This window comes from Plectropomus leopardus, chromosome 14 (assembly GCF_008729295.1).
Source record: "Plectropomus leopardus isolate mb chromosome 14, YSFRI_Pleo_2.0, whole genome shotgun sequence".
Lineage (NCBI taxonomy): Eukaryota > Metazoa > Chordata > Actinopteri > Perciformes > Serranidae > Plectropomus > Plectropomus leopardus.
The window spans coordinates 18,870,033-18,893,891 of NC_056476.1; the positions used below are offsets into that span (position 1 = coordinate 18,870,033).

The 23,859-nt window shown below is 43.1% G+C and overlaps 1 protein-coding gene across 2 annotated transcripts in view; it reads left to right on the top strand.

Moving 5' to 3' along the window:
* The window catches only part of LOC121953319 (latent-transforming growth factor beta-binding protein 2-like), a 104,100-nt gene that overhangs the window by 14,864 nt on the left and 65,377 nt on the right, over window positions 1-23,859 (top strand). For both annotated transcript variants that reach the window (XM_042500339.1, XM_042500340.1), the window contains exons 3-5: window positions 2,005-2,266; window positions 20,044-20,306; window positions 21,253-21,441. In XM_042500339.1, coding sequence (XP_042356273.1) covers window positions 2,005-2,266; window positions 20,044-20,306; window positions 21,253-21,441 — 714 coding nt within the window. The remainder of the gene's footprint in view (window positions 1-2,004; window positions 2,267-20,043; window positions 20,307-21,252; window positions 21,442-23,859) is intronic.

Here is a 23,859-nt window from a genome sequence, read left to right on the forward strand (position 1 = left end):
ACAAATCTGCATGACAGCAATTACTGTGACAATGTGTTCAACAGCCCAGAGGCAGGGCCAAGGGACAACACAGACAGGCAGTGGCAGTGTATGCCCCCGCTTCACGTGGGGCACATATCAGGCCCAGTGTCACTGACCTGTCCACTGTATCATCAGCACGGGTGACATGTTTGTCTGGTGTCACTTCTGTGCCCCGCAGCTGAAAAGTGGAGCACACGTCACACAATTGAACACATTGTAAGCCAGCTGTGAACCTCCATTTTTTGGGTTATTCTTCTGGCCCACGCCATTTCTCATTTCAATTCAGATGGTTTATTTGAAGAATGCAGTTTCACACATTACTGAGTTCTCCCTCTTGTAGCATAATGTCACTGGAATCTGTGGCCTATTTGATCCGCCGCTTCATCCCCCAAACTTGAGGTTAAACAGACTCCGGACAAGGCGGTGGCACCCAGCCAGCCCGTACTTTAGTTAGTTGATGGATTTAACTCCTTGCCAAACAGAACTCAGGCAATTCCTATTTTATCCCATGATGGAAAATTCGGATCACATACCAAGTTATACAAATCCACAACCACATTTCTCTAAATATGTACGCTTCATCAAAAAAGGGGGGCTACATTTTCCTCAAAGTAGTTAAAATGAGATGCTTGAGTGACTTGGTTGGTCTAAATAAAATTTGCTTTACCATAAAGCAGAAAAGAGTGGTGATTGTCTGTTATTTAATCCTCAATTTGTTAGTTTTCTCACCATACCACAGGCTGGATGATGCGTAATGCAGTGGTCTTTAAATGAGCATGCCTCGTGATCTGAGAAAACTAAATTACAGAGCTTGATTTGGCTTGTTATGTGGGACTGTGTCTGTGGAAATGAAAGTTTTACAATATAGTTGTTACACAGTATTGTCGTGTCATCAGGAACAGTGTTTTCAGGGTCCAGTGTGCTTTCACTCAAAAGAAAGTGGCCCCAGAGTCTGAGCAGCACGGCAATAACAGGAAGCGTGCAGCAGGTAGAGCGCTGTTCGCACCCAGTGGGGCCCTTTTCGACTGCCAGCACTCCTCGCTGCCAAGAGCTGTGGCAGCGTTCCTGCCTGCGATCTGTCAGTGTCCACAGCATCTGTGTCAATAGCATTCCATAGCCCTGTTGACAGAGCGCTGCTGTTTGCTTTAGCCACCACAGACCGGCGGCCTGATTTACTGTTTGAGGACAATGTCATAAATCCTCAAGTGCTGTCTACGACACACATTTGTGTCACAAGATCGAGAGCTTGTTTACTTTAAATTGCGTGCCGCGGGCCTTACAGTATCTGGATGCAACGATGTGGGGGTGGGCTGGTAGAGTGACACAGATTATTTTTCCATGACCACGAAATGACCTCAGCACTGTGTATCTGCGGACTATTGATAAATATTATGCACACATTCATCTTTTAAGGACATTAAGCCCCTTCAGATTTAGCTTGTTTTTCAAATAAAAGATACAGGCCATTTTTTTGATGCAGTTGGCCTTCAGCAACCAGTTTTTCCTGTTCGCTCATTTTTTTTATGACCCCTTACTTTTATAACCGTGTTTAAGCTTCCTGTGTTACAGTGAAAGCAAACACTGGATTCTAGATCAGTGACGGAAGATATTTTTAGGAAATCGCTCTGTATGGAACGCCGGCGGCACTAACCTTAGCCATGAACCTGGAGTATAGGCTTTACCTCAACAAGAAATTGGATAAGGATTTAATGTAAGTGATCATATACATTTAGACTAAACAGGGCAGTTAAAGACTCAAGAGAAATTGAACATGACAGCCCCTCCAGGCTCTCTGCTGAATGAGGAGGACAGAGAGAGTTGAGAAGTGAAACTAATGGGCCCTTGATTGAATCAATTTAAATTGAGCCCCGGTGTTGAGATCAGGAAAAGCCATTTCTGCTACTGCTCCTTCATACAAGGAGGGACACATGCTCTAACATGACCTGCTGAGAACTTGATCCCCATCTGTGCTCTTTTTTTCAGCTGACTGCCAGCCCCCCTGCCAGAACCGTGGCTCCTGCAGCCGCCCACAGACCTGTGTGTGTCGCTCAGGCTTCCAGGGGCCCCGCTGTGAGGAGGTGGCTCCAGAGCAGGTGTACATCCGTGATGGAGGTGCCCTGAGGCGCGTTCAACCCGGGACCAACCCTTTCCAGAAAGACCAACCACAGAGAAGGCCGTCGGAAAGGCAGGCCATCGATACCACCAAGGTTCAGACCCCGCGACCTGCGACCACCAGACAGCCTGTGTAAGTGATGCAGCTGTGCTTCTATACCTCTTCTTATTATAGCCAGGAAGAGCCTCATAGCTTTGCCAAATAAGGATGGGTCAAAAAATAACATTTTAAGAGAAGTTCTAAATCAATCCCTAAATTATGACGTGGTTACACCAGAAAGTGGTGGCATAGTTATTACTTGTAGGACTCAGCTGTAGTTGACAAGCTAACAGTTGTCACACCAGCAAGCCAGGAACATGCCAGTGCTGGTCAGACACAATTTGCTGTTTAATTCCCTCTGGCATTTAGTTTTTGTTTGTTTGTTTGTTTTGTTGTTTAATTTGAATAATGACATGTTAAAGAGGCTTAAAAAAACTGTTAAACATAACCTAGTCCACACATACACGGGTATTTTTTTTTTTTTAAATCCTGTTCCCACAAGCACTGTTTTAAAACAGACACAAAACACAATGAAGGCACTGTCAAAAGTTAGTAATTATGTTATTAAGTTATGGAATTTCTTGCAATATTTTGATATATTTTGATATGTTACTACATCCAACAAAGAAAACATAGTGGTCTGGCAGGGATACAGTAGTGCACAGATGCAGTTTCCATGGTTACCATGCATAAAATGTTGCAACATTTGTGATGAGAGATAATGGTGCACACTCTCACATCACACACCCAAAACTCTGTTTTTCCTGACTATAAGGCAACAAAAAATATTTTTTTTAATATCTTAAACCTGGGAGGAATTGCGCAAAAGGTTCATTTTCAGTGACCTAAAATGCACTTAACGTACGGTTGAAAGGCCACATCTCACATTTTAAAAGACTCCCATGTATGTGTGGGCGAGGCCCTAGCTTGTTAGCCTAGCGTTAACTGTCAGTAAGCGTGACCGTTTGCTTGTTCACCAAAAGTTCTCACAATTATTCAAAAGACATATTGGTACCATCAACTCTTGTTTCATAATTGTCTGCAAACCATTCTTGTTTGTGGAGCAGTTATTCTCCCGTTACCCTTTATTGCTAGTCTAACTGTGACTTAAATAAAACTGAATATAGCCAAACAGCTACAAGACCTCCACACATTTTAGACCACATGACCCTCTTTACACCTTGCAATAAAATGCCCTTTTGGTGGCCAGATTATAATCGAATAGTGCTTAATCACATGAATCCTGATATGTACACTGGAGACACATGTTAATACCAGGTTTAAATATAATCTGGGGAAATCATATCTAGCTATAATCTGGGTTAGATAAGAATCTGGAAAATGCGATGTATAATGGAGGTCTATGACTCGCCATTCCTGATTTTTTTTTTTTTTTTTAATTTGGAGAACGTGGTATTTTTGTGGCTTTTCACTGAGAGATATTTGTTATAGCTACCATTACTGTCACACAGGAAAGCTCACAGAAAACAAATGGACACACTTGCGCTATTAGAAATTATTAAAACACTCTTGAGCAAACAGTGGTTCATTACGCTCCCGTCTGACGCTGGTTGTGTTTATCGTTGCAATAAATCAAACCAGATGAAGGGGTTCATATGTTAAATCTTTAAAACACTGTAAGTAAAACAAATACTAAAGCAAGTAAGCATTTGCTGTCATTTGCTGCCATGCTTGAAAAGGTATTAAGGTAAATCTGTGAAATGTAGGAAAATATAACATGATTTACCAGACAGGAGTATTAACCCATGCTATTTGCTATGAAAATAGAGCTGGGAGATTAGATTTTCTTTATGCTTTCACTTTGTTCTTTGATTTATTGGAATAACTGTGACTATTATGTATCCAGCTAATAATTGCTCAGATGAAGGCCTCTTTCAGTGCATTCAGCAAAATCTCCAAAGACTGCTAATCAGACAGGCCTAATAGTTTCTTGGCTTGAAAGGTCTGACTGTTTCAGTTCCAATCTTGTTGGAAGTAACTTTTTGGTTTGATTAATGGCTTTACCATGGCTAAAACCAGATTTTTGATCAAGGACGTTGAAAGGGAGTAATTATTTCCGGGAAGAACTTTGATGGATCGTTATTGCTCACAGGTTCAGACTTATCTTGTCAAATTATGTTCCATTTTGGATCCAGGCCCGGTGCTTTTCTAATCCACTCTCAGCCGCTTAAAGTGCCATAATTTGTTTGGGCACTGAGGTCATCATTCACTTTTTAGCCAGTTTGTCATCTGGGTAATTTCTCTCCACCAAACCACTTAAACATTCTCAATTACATCTGACATTTACGGTGCTCCTTGTGCTAATTGTGAGGGTCTTGTGCCATTTTGTGCTTTTGCTGGTGTTATGGAATTACGCTGGCTGAGCTGTCCATGTGTTTGTGGTAGCTCAATGAAACTCTACTAAATGTTTTGGCAGATGGTTCATAAAAGGGTTTTTGTACATCCTCCTTCCCAAAACGATTATTTCGGCGTTGTAGTAAATCTTCTAATCAATACAAGACCTTTGAGGACTGCACAGTTGCTATGCATATGTTGTCTTTGTTCTTGACTCACAGGACATTTTTGCGTCCTGAGTCACAGATATGGCACAAATGGAAATAGACAAGGCTGCAGGTCAATGTTGTAAGAAGCAGACAGTGTTTCTGAGTCACAAATGCCCCTACTATGACTGTCTATCTTTCATGTTTCTGCTGAAGCTGACTAAGAGGTGCTGCGAAGGTCAAGATGAGCCATTTCCCTCTGGTGGAGTGCAAAATTTCCAAGCATGCAGCTCAGACTGATCTAATTACCAGTTCTTGCAACAAGCAGATTTTTCGTAAATTTGTAGGACAGAATAAAACTTTCTGCCAAAATAGTAAAAGTCTTCCTTTAAACATTAGTCAAAGATTATTTGAATACTTGACTCTTTCATTGGCACTTCCAGGAGGCTGTTTGAGCACTTGTGTAATTCACATTTAAAGCTTGTGAATTGCCTCAAATGTTCAGCGTTCTCTCGGCCCAGTGTGATCTTTAAGGGGTGGAACAGTGTTCCCCCTGGAGAAGTGGTGGATGCAAGCCTTGGTTTCATATATCAGGCTGAGGTTCCACTGTTTCCAAAGCCAGGAAAGCACAAGCACAGTGAGGTCATAGAGAGTGAGGTTCAGATAGAGAGACAACACCAGTGCCAAAGCTCAATTAAAGAGTAAGAAGAGGAGCGAGGAGGACAGACAGACAGATCATGTACGTCTTGCCCCCAGTAATATTCTGACGGAGCAAAGGCCACCCAATACACGCTGCACCCTACAAGTGTCCTTTTATTTTTCTCTACTAGAGAAGGTGTGAGGCACTATATATGTCTTTCTTGGAGCGGTCTTGCCTTGTTATGTCAGCGGCACCCTGTTACTGACCCAGCCTGTCAAGTGGCGCCAAGAACAAGAAATAGTGAGGGGAAGGAATGAGACAGACAAGAAGGGAGGGAATGAAAACAATGATAATATGAGAAAACATCAATTAGAGAGAGAAAAACTCATCTGTTCAGCTGAGTAAAGTGACCAGGATGATGTCGAGAATCAGTTGAATTTCTCCTGTTCAGACCTGCTGTTTGGCCTCACTGTCCAGTCAGGTGTGGTTCACAGCTATGAGATCCCGCTGTGTACACGTCAACAGGCGGCAGACAGCGAAGGTGTAGTGTCTGTAGTTGATTTTAAGAGGTTTGTCAACATCTCAGTGAAGATGATGCTTTACTCAATTTTCAGCAGGCCAGCACTTTGATCTTGTGCGGCCAGACACAAACTTTTGGCATTGAGCAACCAGAAGATATTTCTTGGTCTGGTTACTCTGTTAGATTGTTTTTACTATCTAGCTATTCACTCAGTAACCGAAGAAGGAGGATTTTTGACATGTTGTTTCCATGGTTACTGTCAAATGGCTTGGTGCATTAATGTTTAATTGAAGTAGCTCTCTCTCTAAACTTGTGCCATTACAGAAATGATCAATTTGAGCATCATTCTCGTGTAGCATATCATTATAGTTTCCCCTGGTCTCAAAGTAGTCATATTTTTTAAGTAATTCTTTAGGATATAAAGTACCTTACCCAAAGTCAACCCAGAGTCAAATATTAAGAAGCTCTGAAGGTAAAACCTAGCAGCTAAGTTAGCAGCGTCCATTGTGCAGTGGCTCTTAGCTATGACTTTATATTAAAAAATGGACGACTTAACAGTTCCCCAAAAGTGAAGCAAAAACACGGATCACCCCCTGGTGGCTTGCTGCAGTGTAAGCCATAAACTCCTTCCCCTCCATGTTGACAGGTTGGACATGGGCCAAACTAAAACATCAAAAAAAAGATCAAAGTAAACCCCAAAATATATTTTTTCCGAATACAGTTTCTGTCATTTCATGCAGTTCTTATCATGCAAATTTATGTTCAAGTGTTTTTCTGCTAAATTTGGTTAAAATGAGTTACGTGGTACTATAAAAAAGGGATTTGATGTCATGAGTGATAGTTATGTGTACCAATCGGAGTGCTCGTGATCAATAGTGCTGCTCAGGAACATAGCAGAGACAACAACTGAACAGACTCTGGCTCTAAATGATGTCAAGATGCTAGTGCCTCTATCTGAGATACTTAAGCTTTTTGTACAGTTGGAGGAAGAGGAGACACTTTGTCCATCTTTACTTTCAGTCATAGTTCCCAACATTTTTGGCTTTGGCTTATAACCCCTTAAAACAAAGAAAATTCTTCTTGCAGACAAAGAATGATTTTTTCCTGTTTTTTATTTGAATAACCTTTAGGTTAAATCATCTAGTTCACAAGGAAAAGTCAAGTTTAGAAAAAAGTCTGAACAATTAAGCTTTAGCTGGTGAAGCAAAAACATGTTTTCTCGGCTTTTCTTTCCTCTTAATCTGCTGGCGACTTTGTCTTGCGACCCCTTGTGGGGGGCCCAGATCCCCAGGTTAGGAACCACTGCTTTGTGTCAATGCTCATTTGCAGTTTTCTCAAAATAAACCTTCAGGTGTGTTCAGACAGAACGCAAGCCCATTTTTATGGCGATGAAGCTGCCTGCCACACTCGGGTGGAATTTCTCTGTGTCAAAATCTGATGACGACTGCCATGTTGTCTGTCCTGTGTGGGCACAGCTGCCTCCTAAAATGTTATTTTAGAGAATAAAGTGTTTCCTGAAGAGTCCTACTGAATGAATCCAGCACATTTATGACTGACAGCCGAGAATAAAAGTCTTGCTGGGATGGACAAAACATATGAGGAGTCTTCTTTTCAGTTGGATTCAGGGGAATAGAACTCCAGACCTCTTCTTGTATTCCTCCACCTCTCCTCTGACCATTTCAACCATGTCCCAAATGTCCCAGCTGCCTGCTCTGTGGGATTAAAACTGTAAAATTTAAAATAGGTACATCCTATATATGCAGCTGGCAAACAAATATCTGTTTCCTCGTCTGACCAAATGCATTTCACTGTAAACCAGCGTTTCCTGTGAGCGCTGTGCTCAGCAGCAGTGAAATGCTTTTCCCTGTCAGCACGAGATCCTGTAGATCACAGCTAGTCTGTCAGCTCCCAGTATGAAGGTCAGGGCCAGTGGTGAACACTCCTGGCTAAGCTGGAACTGTGATAACGAACAGAGGTCGTATTCAGCACCTCCTACGAGTCCTTCATATCAACGCCATACCCCCACCGCTCTCTGACATCAGTCCTGTGCAGGAAACAGAGCAGGGCAGAGCAGGATGTGTGTGCAGTAAGCGGGTCGTCCCTCCAAAAGGTCATCTCTCTCTCTGGTCTCTGTTACATAATCGGACTAAGGACAGCTGGCAGCAGCTACCTGGATAACAGAGCTGTACAGTGAGACTGCATGTAGTCAGAGTTTTATTATTCTAGAATTTAAACATGCTTTTGATAATTAGGTGATATACAAAATTGTTCTATATTACCATTATGATGAAATATTTAAGACTATGTATTATGTAGAGAAGGAATTACGTAGTTTTAGGGTGCAGTTTACAGTTAGAATTGTCATGTGAGGTCTGATAAAGCGAGCGCTTATTTAATTACTGAAAACTATGAATAAATATGTTCGTCAACAACCTTTTTTCCATGAATAAGGGTGTTTTCCTATTTGATTTGATTGATTCTGAGTACGATTTCGCCACCCCACCTCTCCTTTCCCCCACTGCACAGTTTCCACATGACTTATTCTGCTCTGTTTCTGAATAAATTGCATCATTATCTATGTGACATTTTTGTTGTGCTACGCTGTACAAATGAGCAACACAGACAGACACTGCGCCCAGCAGGAGGAGAACCGCTGCTGCTGGGCATGGAGCTCTACGGTTTAAGCTGGAGTTCTGACTGCAGGTCGAAGGCAGTAGTGAGGGTCCTGGGTCTGTCCACGACAGGCTGCACTACTGGCTGATAAAGAGGCATTAGAATTAAATTGAGCCTGTTTCATAACCAGTTAAAAAGTCCTTGTAGTTGCATTAAATTGCTTTCATAACTTACTGGAGCACACATGAACCTTTACAGGTGGATAAGGTACAGCACAAACTGTCCTTTTGTGTCAAGTGTGCCCTGATGTGAAAGCCCCCCTTAAGACGAATGCTGTGTTCACATTTTGAGTGACATAGCAACAGGCTGCAAGTCATTTTTCATGTAAGCTGGTGAAATGAAACTACAAACTGATGCCCTACACTTGTCTCTGCGTGCAGGTGTGACACGCTACAAATCAAACTTAAGCAGGCCAAAACTTTTTTAGGACTCCAATAATGTGGTGAAGTTTCAGCCAATTGTATGGTTTTGTTTCTAGCTGTGGTGCTCTGTTATTTAGCTAAGTTAGCTGAAGCTATGCTAGCCTTATGTAATTTGCGGTACACATGGGGATGCATATGGTAGGCAAAATATTATGTCGAAATGGGGCTCAGTTATTGATCGGAAGCATAAATAATGTTGTGACCAAATACAAACTCTGGATGACGTTCAGTCGAGGTGCTTTGTGGTCAGTATCAGATACGCAATACCCGACGTAACTACGTTAACGAGAGCTTGAGCAACACTTCAGCGGCGGCTCAGCAGTAATGTAGCTGGCCACGTTGCATTGTCACTCGTATTGTGAAAACAGCACAAGATTAGCAGACGAAAAATAACATTAGTTTAAGCCCAAAGGTTGTTATTTCTCACGGCTTCACACTCATTCATTTCAATGAGGCCACTGTGTTGCCATAGCAGCGGTATCGGAACGATCGCTCCAGTCAAAAAGGCTCAGAGTTGAAAAAATTTTGGGCATGGCTCTTCCTACCTGCCACTTACATAAAAATGATTTCAATGAGTTTCACGCACTGAGGTTTACAGCATTAGAATTAAAAGAGGTATCAGGTAGGTAGAGTTGGTATTGAGTTGGAAAGAGACTGTTGGGTCATTTTATCTTTATTTGTCACCACTAGTTCTTTATTTAAAATGTTTCTAATTTAATCTAAATGCATCATTGTCTCTACAATAATCTTTAGGGATGATTACAAATGTGGTCACACCCAGTAACATATTGGGATGTTGAAGAAAAACAAAAACACCCAGTGACATGGAGCAGAACGACCCTTAAGAGGATGATGCATATGGTTTTCTCCGCATTAACTGTTATGCTTATATCAGCCCCACAGTTTGCCCGGTGACTAATAGGGCTGGCGGTTATGTGGCTTGTTGACTCAAGGCTTTGCACATAGCCACACAGCCGTTTCTCAGAGGAAACTGTGGTCACTGTGGGAGTTCTCCATGTTAATCATGGATCACTGGTTGCTTTCACTCCCACTCCAGACTAAAACCACACCACCAGCGCTGACGGGAGCCACTGTCCAGATCCTCTAGGTGACCTCAGTACCTGTAGGGAAATATTGTTCTACTATCATCACCAATGTTCTTAGTTGTAGTGATCACTGAGGTATCAATTGTAACAACTTGAATAAAAAATGATCATAAAGGGGGAAGAGGAAATTCACTCAACAAGTTGCTCATAACTCAGTCGAGAGGATTATAAATGAAAAGAGTAGCGCAAATCCCACAGTAGCTTTCCATCTCGTAATACTCTTGATGCATCCAACTTTGATCAAATATGTGTGTTCTTAAGCTAAAATATATCTCTAAACATTTAGCCTGGGAAAGTTTTCCTACTGTACCACCTGGCGGTCTGCTTTGCTACTCAAAGAGGACGTGTCCAGAATCATCCTCTTGTCTCCCTTTTCGGCTGCTGCCAAAACAGAGGAGGCCTGCAGATGGGGAGTCGGGCTGAAGTACAGAAGAGGGGTAAAGTGCAATTCCCACAGGTTGTATGTGCTGCGCTCCCCTGAATAGAGCTCTATCTCACTTCTAAACCGGGTATATGACAGCGTGTCTAGAGCTGTGATTTGTGTCCCTGCGTGGGTAGAGTGGGAATGAACTTGAACGGGGTCAGGTCAGCTGCTGCTTGTGGAGGCGTGTTTGTGTTCCCTGCCGGGGCTACTAACTCTACCTTTGCCCTGACCTTGACTCCCTGGTGTATTTTCATTTGTGATATGAATGGGATAAGGCTTTCCGGGGCATGCCTGGACATCCTCTGCCACAGTTTGGTGGCGTTCAGGGGGAACGTTGTTTACCACCGTGCTACTGTGGGTCAACAAAGTGTAAACTCAGCTGTGGAGGCCACATTGTCCTCAGGTGAACTCTCTGCATGCCACAAAAGGCGCGGAAGTGTTGAATTTTACATAACATATGACGGTAGCAAATGAACCCAGATTGATTCAGCATATGTTTTGTAATACGTGTGTCTACTGTCGATTTTTGAATGTGAGCAAGCTCAACACACAACGATATCGGGCAAGCCAGGCCAGGAAGAGTTGTTTCTTTCTACAAACACAGAGCCAAACGAGTCCCATGAGTGTTTGGCTTCCTGCTAGGCCAGAGGGAACAAAGGACCATAGAGAACTCAGCGTGGGACAGATATGTCTTTCTCTCTCTCCATCCCAACTCTCCAAAGCCCCATCCGAAATACGCTCTCTGAGCCACAGTGCCAGCAAGCTCGGCGTCTGCAGCCAAGTCCTTCTCATCAAGCAGGCCTGTGCAGATGCAGCTGTCGGAGGGACAAATACTATACGGCAGTTATAGGAAGAGGGGCGCCTATCCCAGAATGCACTCCAACGTCCAGCTCCGGAGCTAAGGCAGATGGAGACAGCATCAATCAGGCTCATCTCCCAGATATGGGGCATGGTGTTGAAAGCACAAATTAGCTGAATGGGTGTGCGTGGAACTACTTAATCCAGTCAGATGTCAGGATGTAGAGTTCCTGTGGGTCAAACATACACATCCCACACACATGAATTTCGTCTTTCATAACCAGACGTTGAAACTCAACTTTGTATTGGCCTTCTTTATATCTGCATTTGTGTTCTCCATGAACCTCTGGAAAAGCTTTTCAAACTAATGTTGCAGATCTGTTCAAAAGCTCCCTCAATCACGTCTCTCATTGGAAACCCTCTTTGGCTTCTTGTCAGAGCGGTCTGACATGTGACACTGACCAGCGTAGGCATAGCCTCAGTCAGCACTTTGTAATGGCTCTTCCTGCTGACCTGTCTTGTGGCATTTTACTAAGTGAATGATCAGAGCAACTACAATAAACTGGAGAGTATTGAATAGCCTCTCAGCTCACCATGTCTCCAGGCATTTTGATTTTGGCCCCTGAACCGCAACAACCACACTGCTTTACTTCCATCCAGAATCAGGCCTTTCTGGACTTCTTAGAGCTTGAAAACCTCCACTTTATAAAAGCTGAGGTGAAAACAGACAGGTTGGCACTGCTGCCGGCCCCCTGGAGATGAAAAGAAAACTGTTTATTTCACAGTTTTTGGCCTGTGATTGAGTAGGCGGCAGTAGTCATATGTTTTGATCACATAGTTCCGAAAAGCCTCAATGAGGTCAAATTTACAGAAAATGTATTTTCATGCTGGCGGTAAAGGAAGTTATACCTATAAAATTAAGTGGAACGTCATCTCCTCATTTGTCTGTGAAGCATTGTGAGGGATCCATGTAATAGTGTTATGCTAAATACATTTCTCAAGACCCTTTGCTGCTTTCAGTTCTGCGCCGGGCCCAGTTGTTGCTCTAATATAAGCTTCATCCCCCAGGGCGAGAAAAAAAACAACTTTTTGAGTCAATCCAACTCCACTGTAATTCATTTCACCCAGGCTCTGGCTGCTACTAGCGGGATTCCTGGAAGGCCGTCCAGACAGAGAGAACATGATTTAATCCAGCCTCAGTGGCTGGTGCGATAAGCCCTCAGACACACCCAGATTTTCACAAGGGGGAATATTCTGCCAGGACCCACAATTATCCAAGTCATAATGACTAGAGATGTTATCAAAGAGAGACTGGGTCTTAATTGCTCACTGATGTTTGGCCCTATGCAGCCACATATATGAGAAGAACATGTCCTTGTTTTGGGAGAAAGGAGCTTATCATTTAAGCGCTGCACATGTTTCTGTGACTAGGTGTTTTCCTGTTATTCCTTGTTTACAGTACGGGACACATTGGACTGCTGGCACTACTTGCAATGTTAAAGTACATTTCCATGAAGCATTCAGTCAAAATGTCACATTTAGCATTTTTTTGTGTATTCTCACTATTCACTGAGCACTAGGAGATGAATAATTCATTCATTATCCATGTATCCAAGAATAAAATCTGTTGTTTGTTTTCTGTTTGCACAGACATATTTCTTTGATTTTGACTATTCATTGCTGCTTTTGCAGTGCCTCGGGCGCTGTGTCCACGTTACATTTTTTTCTGAGCATCTGCATTTTTGTTTTTTGTGTTGTTGTTTCCAACGTGCACTTCTAGTTAAAAATATCTCAATGTGTCTGTCTGAAACTGCAAGCTATACTATTTAAAGGAAAAACAACAACAAAACAAAAAAGTCAATTTGTGGGAACAGATTTGTTGAACACGCAATGTCTCCGGGTAGTGTTGGTCTTTTATCACCCTATGATTTGTAAGCTTGTTGTAACGGTGCAGTCAACTTTCTGTTAACGTAGCCTTATGTTAGCCACATGGCTAAAAAAGAAACTAAGCCCACGTGTAGCGCCCAAAAAGAATGCTATGTGGACGCAGGTCCCTACAGTAAGGTATATATATCAACAAATATATATATAATGCAAGCTCATCAAAGACACAGATCAACATAGGGGTAGGTTATATTGACAAAATCTTTTATTATGGTACATGTAATTTTATGTCATGCAATGGTATATCTCATACCGAAGTTGTTCTGTAAATTCAATTAAGAAATGGTTTAAAATAGCCTTGCTTTATTACATCTGATCATTTTCTTCTATTTGGAACTTTCATACAAACCAAGAAAACCAACCACCTCACATGAGACAACAAAACAAACTATATTATGTATTGTGTTGCTTTGAGAACCAAATTTGTGCCCCAAATGAATGGAAATGAAGCGGAAATGATATGGCCAAATCTCTACCAGTGGACACATTTCTACCACATTGTTTACCATCATATCAGTCAAACAAGTCACACATTTTTGGAAAACACACTCATGGTATCTACTTGATATCAATCCTGTAATTCAACTCTTTGCGCAAAAAAGAAAAAGTGTGTTTCCCAAAATGTCTATTTCTTTAAAAACATCATCAACCTCTGAGTTTTTCCAGTGAGCTTTAACAATGTGATTCAGGATTATCTTGCAAAACAAGTTGTGAGAGTAGCCAGAGTAGGTCAAAACATTTACTACAGAGATTAAACATACGCAAAAAGCTGTAATTGTGGGTGACTTTAATGTGACAGAGGCTGCTGTCAAGTTATTTTTGAATTTCCAACAAACACAAACTTCACCACCATGTCATTGCAGGACCTTGTTGCTATGAGGGACACACAACAACAGCATAATGAAAATGCCCTTGGGGCTGTTGGATATTATATTTATTGGTGCATGCTAAGGTTCAAACCTCAGGGTTTTATTGAAAGAAACACACAGGGACCTCAGTGGCGAATGATGAATGGACGAGGGCGTTCTGCATAAAGCCTGAGGAATGACATGCGTGACCACAGTAGGGTTTGACCACTGGTGGTACAGATGGTTTGGTGCACTAGCTGGGTGGGTAAGAAAGGATTAATTCTTTCTCAGCCCGCATAGACTTCTTTAACCTCCTAAAATACAGCAAGGCTGTTAAGACAGACCAAATTCTGAATTAAACTTTTCCCCTCTTTGCCTGTGGGCCCTGAGACTTAGATCAAACATGGGAAAACAGTCCTGTCCTCTAAGAGTCAGAACAAAATAGACTTAAAATATCAAATTAGTAATTAATTTCTTATCATATATCAGATATAGAAGCTGACTTTTTGCCAAATCAAATTCTGAAGCAAACCAGTCATACTTGGAACAGGAATCCCAGTCAACCGACGATAATATCTTTGCTGCTAATCTGGAATGTTTTCCCTTTTCCTAGCTACATCGTAGTTAATGTCTCGGACGTCCCAGAGATTCATAACACTTTGGGGCTTTGAGTAGCAAAACATGAACAAGAGTCAAGTGTGTATGTCTTTGCTAATGCTCTTGAATAACACCTCCTGGGACTAGTTTCAACAGTCTGCACTCTCCTTCCTTGTCTGCAGGCTTAAGTCTGTGAAATGTGGAGCACCATCTGTTGTTGAACTTCTTGCTGAAAAACATCTCTCTTGACAGTCTCAAATTTAATATCAAGAGCTGAAAGATATATTATCTGTCCAGTTCAAGGTGTTTCCCAGTTTTATAGTGCCCCCTCTGAAATAAATATATAAAATACAGTCCTTTTGGAAAGTTGTTCAGCTGAATGGTTTATTCTTAATCTCTTAACTGTTGCTTTGCCATTTGGTAGGGAACACTTAAAAGCTTTGGAATTGGGCCAATCAGCTTTGTTGCATCCAAAAACTGTTTGTGCCCTCACACAGGGCTCTGTATAACTCTAAGGCCTCCCTCTTTGACTGCTATAAGTGCATGTCCCCAATACACTCATAAATCTCCTTTTCCTTTGTTGCCAACAGTGTTTGCTGTGGTTGAGCAGTACAACGTTTTCATTGTTTCGGCTGCTGTTTGCACAATTTTTTCGATTTCTGCTGTTCCCTCCAGTTAGACTGATGATCTGCATGTCCAAGCGCAAGCTTTGAAATGAACAATGGTCTTTAATGCTTTCGCTGAATGAGATGAATGTCTGTAAACTGTGATTTACACTTGGTCTTTGATGACCGTTTTTTACTTTCCCATTTACCAAGTAGCCTTCGAATTGCCCCAATTATGTGTAGTTCTTATGTAATAGGGTTTTTTTGGCCGACGCTCCGCGTTGGAAAGAGGTAAATGGAACCATTAAACATTTTGTTTAAATAAAAAGAATAATGACTTGATTTTCCTCAGCAGGATAGAGCGACTCTTGTGTTGATTGGTCGTTAACCTGCTAGTGGCTCCAGTGGTTGGCCACTCGTCACTGTTAAGGTCAAGTCCAGTCCAACACAAAGAGAAATGAGACGGGACAAAGTGACAAAGCTGGGAGCTTTCGAATTGTGACCCAGACTGCGAAGCTCATGCCAGACACCTCTGCCTGCTGTCAGACTGTCTTGTTTAGACAGTCTGCTCAAAGCCAAATGGGTCCATCCAACAACCAGACTAGCTTCTCATATCAGTCTATTTTCTGCATTAGCTGCTGTTAGCCAAAAATCCGAGCCATTAGATGTGGGTTCGGAATTTGGTATTCTCAAACAAATCAAAATGAAAAATGAGCTTTGCCAAGGTAGACTTGTGCTGAGCTTCTAGTGCTGAGAGGGCCAGTGAAAAAACCATTTAATATCACAATCCATTCCAACCCACTTGGCATCCTAAGCCCAGAAAAACTAGGTTCTCTGTCTGAAATACATTACTTGTAACTGACAAATATGCTCTATTTTACTCTGAGATTTATAGAGAGAAGATAAGGAAAACTGCTCTGAGACTGAACTGTTAGTGAATGAATCAGCTGTGGGCCATACGTTACTGTGCATTGCTTCGCATAAACACTGTTCTGGCCTCGTCATGCAGAGTGGGCTATGGAGATGGTTTAAAATGTAAACAATTCCTGAAGATCTGGGTCACTGCCTGTATGTGTGTGTGAATGTTTTGGGTGAACAGGATCATCAGATGAATCCAGAAATTCTACTAAGAGACTCCTGTTTCCCAGTGGGCACCTCACAGAAACAACACACTCACCACTGGGATGATGGGAAGCGGTGTTTTCCAAGCTCCTGCTCCTGGCACTTAAACAAAGCCACCTAACTAAATTTCTTCACGTAACACCCCCCCCCCCCCCCCCCTCTCCAAACGCACTCTCATCAAAACTTCAAAGTACACCTAGCATTTTGCTTGGCAGTGTAATTCGTTGGGTTTTTATGTACAGCATCAGCAGAAGCTCAGAGATCAGAGGGTTTGCAGCATTTTTGACCGTCCTCCAGTTCTTGGTCCTGGCTTGACTGTGTGCTGTTTCCTCTCCAGCTCATCTGGGTCAAGAGGCGCGGCTGGAACTGCCATTCATGCTGCCTGTCATGCTTTCATGAGCGCTAATACTCACATGTCGTAATGCAGCTATGAGTTCAAAGATATGTAGAAACTGTGTGCCAAACAGTACTTTTGCAACACACTGGAAGCTGTACAGTTGTTTCATGCACAGCGTCGACTGTTGGCCATCGTCGTGATTTGTAATTTCCTCAAATATGATGAGGTTTGGTTCTAATTGCTTTTCATACATGTGAAATGAGTGATGATGAGTGCAAGTGGACAGCTGGTTTCATGTCTTAGTTGGAGGCCTTTGTTACGATCAGATGTAAAGTGATGCTTTGATCAAGTGTTTGGACTTAGACTTATCAGTGCATAAGAACGGATTGTTTCTCTTTAAATGTAATTATTGAGGAAATGTTCTGAACATGAAATAGTTCATGTAATAGACCCAGTTAAGCCTCACACTGTATACAAGTGAATGTAATCAAAGTGTCTAAGTGATTTGGCCTCGTGATTTCAACATCATGCCTGTCATAACACTTTTACTCTGGCCGTTGGCAAACTATACAAGTAGATCTGAATAGTCAAACTGATTGTTCAGCTGGAAATTTAGAACGTAATCAAATCAGCACTACAGCACACCATCTTCTTTACTAAAGAAATTTGTGGATGTCGTCGCAAAGTCTTTCCATGAAAAGATTTTTTTTTCAGCAGATATTATGGTTACAAAAAGATTGAGCTAGCAAGGCAATATTTTGTTTAAATGTGTGGTGTTTGTTCAGTTTGGGAAATTCCATGATCTCCACAAAGCATTTATGATAGCTCAAGTTGGCTGGCTGACTCCACAAGGACTAGGATTCATCTCTGTTGCTAGATCACACTACTTGCTGAAAACTTTGTCATTAAATATGAGTCTACTGACATGACTGATTGTTTTCCAGTCAAGCCTGTGGTGGCCCTGAGGGTCAAAAAAACAACATTTCAATAAAACACAACAGCATTTCTCAAATTTTTTTTAGAAAACATGACAAAGGTTTAACAAAACCCTAGTGTGAAATGTTGTGTGTTGTCAAAAAAAAATGTCATTGTGTTTTGACCCCTAAGGCCCCCATACAGACCCCATGTATTTCCATGGAAAAGGAGATAACAATTGTAAAAAGTGTGTTATTTTAAGAGCACACTGCCCCACATCATTGATACATTTTGATAATGTATTTTATGTTGTTGGGAACTGTTGTGTAGTTGCAATATTACACACAAAGATGAGCTTTACTTTTGTGGTCAGCACACTCATTTAATATTGCTGAAGTCTGTTGATAATAACAGCTGTAATACTGAGGACTGCTAAACTCACAACTTTTAATACAAAAACTTTTAATAATCAGACTAAATTCAATGTACTTTTCCATTCATTTATTTTTATTTGCCTCATTTCGGTCTTTGTACCATATGCTTATCAGCACCATCAGTGTTTTAATTAAATATGTATGGCCATCATTTGATACCCAAAACATTTTTCCCATCTGTCTGTTCAAACTATGATCCATGCAATCTTGGCAAAGGTCTTCAAAATTGCTTTCAAGTCACCCAGAAAAAGACAGGGGGATGGTTCCTCCTTGGGATGTCGGGGCCTTGAAGTTCCTAATGATGACATCAAACGTGCAGAGTGATTGCCCTTGGCCGCCCCCTGATCTGCAGGCAGAGAGGGCAGCGGTGAGCTCATGATGGGAGGAAGTCGCTTTGCCATTGAAAGTGAGAGAGACAAAAAGAGCAACATCTGGCTGAGCCTAGGAGGTGAGGCAGGATGCTTGCAGGCCAGGTGTCAGTGTTAGCGATGGAAAAACCCTATCATAATCTGGAGTGGACGGTGTGTACCGGGGTTAGCCACCTCCGGTAAGTCCTCACCACCTTGACACCAGCATCTCTTGTTTCCCCGTGTCACATCCTATCCCCGGGACCCACCCTGTAGATTCAGGATCTGGGTCAGCAGCTGTTCTCTATAGGTACTGCCTGTTGTCTTTCATAAAGATGACGCAGATACCACGATCGAATGTTTGTCTCCCTTTTCATTTAGTGTCCTGTTCCCTTTGCAGTGGGAATGTGGTTTGCCAATAAAGAGACATGCACAGGCTTGTGCTACACAGCTGGGACAGGGTGTGTGTGTGTGTGTGTGTGTGTGTGTGTGTGTACACGTATGCATTTTTGTGCCGCGTGCACACATGTTTATTTGCTTGATTATCATCTGTGGATAGAAAGAGCTGATTCAGTGTGTAAATACGTGGTGTGTGGCTAAAAACCACATGTAATAAATGTTAATGCATGGTTTATATCCTCATTTGGGGTTTGATTACAGCCACAATTACCTTACAGGGCCACAGGTGTGCTTTGTAGAGCTGTTCCTCTGATCTACTCGGCATGGTTCATCTTTGTCTTGCTCTGCTGACCGTCTGTCGGGGTTGATCAGTGGGATCCAGATGTTTTTTTGCAGGGCTGAATCCCAGCACTCGGCAAGCTTTTCTTACACCCCCAGAGCCAAGGTAGGACCGTCTGCCTGTCTGTCTGAGAGGCACGCGCCTCCCCCAGGTCACTCACATGAGCTCAGCTTCCAGGTCGTGCAACACAGGCTCAGTAATTGACCCAAATCAAATGTTCACCGGTTAAAAACGTGCCCCACGCAGCCCTGGACGAGCTTTGTTCTTGACCCTAGTTTTAATACTTCCTCCAGCCTGGTGCAATGCTCAGGATGTTGCTCCCTGGTTGGCCACAGTCAGACGGAACAGGGAGTTCATAATCTAGTCAAGCAGACACAATGGGTGATGGAAAGGTTTAGTAGTCCTGATGGAAAGATCTAATGTGTTTAATCACACAATTTTCTCTGAGGCGAGCCACACACAGACACACACACAAAGTCCAATTCCCTTTGGTTTGCCTTCTCCTTTATTTTTTTGCTAATCAGTGATGAAAAATCTTCTATTGCGAAATGTCTTTAATGTCAAACAGAATCTTTTCATTAATTAACAAAGGTCACATCTACAGCAGATGTTAGTTGAGAAACCCAATGTGCTTAAAGAATGATATGGTATTATTAATATGATTAAAACAAAATTATTTCCAAATCATTGTGTCTCATCTATAAAATCAATTAAGCAAAGCTGTGACCTAAGACAGCATGTTTGTCTCGTAGGAATATTATTTTCTGCTTAACACACTGGCCACGCTTAAATGGATTTCACGGTGATGCGCGAACGTTGCTGATGGGTGTTTCTTTGTGAGTGTGTGTGGGACATTTGGCTGAGGTCATATGTTTATGGTCTTGTGATGATGTGACAGGACCCAAGTGAGAAGGGGACCCCCTGACTCCTCCCCGCAGCAGACTGGGACCTCCCGCACTGTGAAACGATATCCATCATCTTCTGGGCCTATAACCTCCAATGCTCTACCCAATGGCAACGGCTACGCTAACGGCCACAGCAGCGAGCACAGGAACTGGCATGGACACAGGAACAGGCACAACAACGCACACTATCACACTCACAGGCCGACCAGCAACAGCCAGCTGCACGGACAGTACAACAATGCATTATTACCAGCAGGTGAGAACAAAAACATATCTCTTACACAGTGTGAAAAGAACATCATAAAATATCATGGATCTGTTCTTACTTTACATGCATACTTAACATTTCCACTCTCCTTAGCCACGTCAAAACAAACACAACCTATTATGGCTCAATTCATAGACATACATACAGATGTATGGTGTCATCGTTGAATGGAACATTAGCCACAAGGAAGAAAATTGGCAGCTTCCCAGGCTGCACTTCCCTTCTCCCACTGTCCGCCTACCCCACCCCCTCTGTGGTCTGCATCACACCAGACACACAGACGTTTGATATGAAAGCTGCATACAGTCTATGAGCATGTGTGTGTGTGTGTGTGTACTCTGCTTGAAAGAAGTGTGTGTGTTTGATATCTTTGGGGATCTGCCCCGTCACCTCTCCGACATGACAGGCACTGAACCCTGGCGCCTCTGCCCACAACAGAAAAGAAAAGTGATCTTGTCTTTCCTAATTTTTTATTCTCCCTTCACTACTTCATCTTCCTCTGATCCACCATCCAGCATACACAGCTGTCTGCTGTTCGAGCTCCTCTTGTTTTTTAGCCGTGTACCACAGCAACGGCTGTTGAACCGCTTCCCACCATTACACAATGCTAACATGCACTCAAGCTCTCTTTTTTTTTTGTCTCCTTCACACATACACACATCCAAAACACCTTCTCGCAAAGATAAAGGGCTTGGAGGCAAGCCCAATACCTAATAGTATTCTTTCCCCCATTTGCTGGCCTGTGGCGCATCGCTCATTCAGCTGCAGCGTGCCACTGCCCAAGCCGTCAGCACACACCCTCGCACACTTATAAACCTCCCTTTGCCCAGACGGGGAGTGTGTCACAGTGAGGCTGAAGGAGGAAGGATGCAGCTCGTCTCCTGCCTGCCTTTGCTGCTGCTCCCTCTCACCCAGGTATGTGTGTGTTTTCCAGGGGCCAACCTCACCTCCAACTTGGACCGCATCAAGATCGTCTTCACACCCATGCTGTGCCGCAGGGTGTGCAGCGGCGGACACTGCTACAACAGCTGTGAGAAGGGAGACATCACCACGGTCTACAGCGAGACCTCGCAGCAGCAGCACCAGCAGCAGCAGCAGCCAAAGAACCAGGGCTTCCGACTCTGTGAGTGTCAACTCCGGGGCCTCTGATTATCATTAACCCTTATCTTTCTTGTCTGCTCGCCATCCTTCTTCTTCTCTCCTCTCTCTCACTGCCTCTCTTGTTTACTTCTGATTCTCACACACTTTTTTCCTGTGTCTCCATCCTACTTTCTTATTCTTTTTTTATGGGGTGAGTTTGACAAAATTGGGTTCCCAGTGGCATGCTGTCTGTTCTGAATACCGACCTCAAAGAGGAGGCAGAGTGCTGGAGATTAAAGCTGAGAGCAACGCTGAAAACTCTCACTGTCAAAGAGAAAGAGAGACAGGGAAAAGCGGGAGAGATGGGGGTAGACCAGATTAAAAGCGGGCTCTGTAATAGGGGGCTAATCTCCCCCTCGCACACACACACACACGTGGAGCTGGTGGTCCCACGCTCCCAACACTTAGCCCCATCTCTTTGCGGTTTACACCTCGCGGTTGGCCCCGCCGTTTACCATTTTACGTGCTCCCTGGGAGAGCAGGAGCAAATGAAAGAGGAGAGGGGAGAGGGAGAAAGGGAGAAAGAGTAGCAGCATGAACAGGATTTTATAGGGATTACATTAAACCTTCCATTTATCCAGGGGGCTTTGCTCCAAATTCACACAGGAGTGTCCATGGGAAGGGAAGGGGCAGTCAATGCCAAGGGTAGGGTCGTACACCGGCATGTTTCTTAGTTTTCTCATCAGTTTTAAGGGTCCAGCTAATGCTAATTACTACTTGTGGATTAGAGGGTGCACATACCACACACATACAAATACAAGTTCTCTTCAGGCACACAAACATGCAACCAACCCTCACTTAAGTGCACTAAGCTCTTTGGGGAGGACCCTAGCTGACTTATGAATATATAAACAGGTTGATGTTGCAGATTTATGTGCCCATTAATGGGGTTTTGGAACATGGCGTAGATACTCCAAACACTTCAGCGTCCTGGCAGAGGCTTCCCCCCCAAGATTACATTCCTGGCACCTTCACGTCTTCCTGAGCAGAGGGTTTGTTTTTATGCCCCGTTGTCATTCTCTAGAAATCTCCCTTCATTATGCAAAAGCATGTGTTAAAGAGTGCGTTTAAAAGAGATTCCATTTAGGCTTGCATCCTGTTATTGCTCGGGGTGTGCGTGTTTGTCGAGGAATGTCAAGTGGACAGCAAACAGTTATCTCATGCTGTTGTTATGTTCCCTACACGGTGCAGTAAAATCTGGCTGGGTAATTATAACAGGCTCCCTTGATACGCACCCCGTGTACAGCACTTACTTTAAAGCCTGATATTAGATTGAGTTGGAGTCTGTTTATTGAGTGAGAAGTGTGTGTGCGTGTTTGGTTGTTAGAGGTTGTTAAATGGACGGACAGATAGGCAGACAGGGAGCGTGGTGTGCAGACGACAGTAGGTTGTTGTCTAAGAATAGTTCCTGCCCCATGCCGGGCTGGGACTGGCCTGACGCAGACCAGTGCAGACCTGCATCCCACATTGAGAGGATTTAATAGCCTCCTTGAGCTGATAATTTAGCCCGCATGTCTAATCACAGGAGGCCTTCCTGTGTGTGTGGACATCAACGCTGGACCTCTCTCTCTCTGTCTGCATCTTTTTTTCCTCTCTCTCTCTCTCTCTCTCTCTCTCTCTCTCTCTCTCTCTCTCTCTCTCTTTCTCTATCGCTGTCTCTTTTCTGTTTTCAATCTAAGCACATTCTCCTCTCCTAATCTTTTTCATTCCCTGTCTGTTACTCTTCTATTCTTATTTCATCCCTCCCTTTCTTCCTCCTCCTGTCTCATTTTTGGTTATGCCATGTGACAGGGAGTTCATTCCCTAAATGCCATAGAGAGTGTTCAGTGTCACTCTGTTCCCTGTTTGCACCCTGTTAGTATGTCACTCTTCTGTCACATTGAGACAGAGAGGATGCAGCTCACGGCATGTTTCCATCACCAGCGTCGTCTTTCATGTGGGCCGTATCTCCAGCTGTCTTGTGAAGTAGTCCTCATATTTGCGGTGTGGTGGTGCTGCTGAGCCGGAAAGGTGAAATCTGTGCTCCATTTTCTTCCCCAGAATGGTGCTTTTCTTATTCGTCACGGTTGGATAGATTTTTTTCATTTGATAGTCTTTGATGTTTTGAGTTAGGGGAGGTCAGGTCAGAGTGAATCTGTAGATGGGAGCAGGCCCAGGTATGTAGGGTGCTGGGCTGGCACCTATCCCGTACGCCAAGAGATAAGGCCAGTGAAAGCGCTGTGAAAGCAGTACTGTCAAACACCATCTGGTGAGTGCTGGCCTTTTCCTGTCTTTCTCTCCCCATGGTAAATTGCAAACTATAAATCAAACTATAGACTCAGCATGTTTTGTGATTTAATTTACTGATTTGGTTCAGAATCAGTTGTCCTCCTTTGAAATTTTGTCCGAGATTTGATAGTTT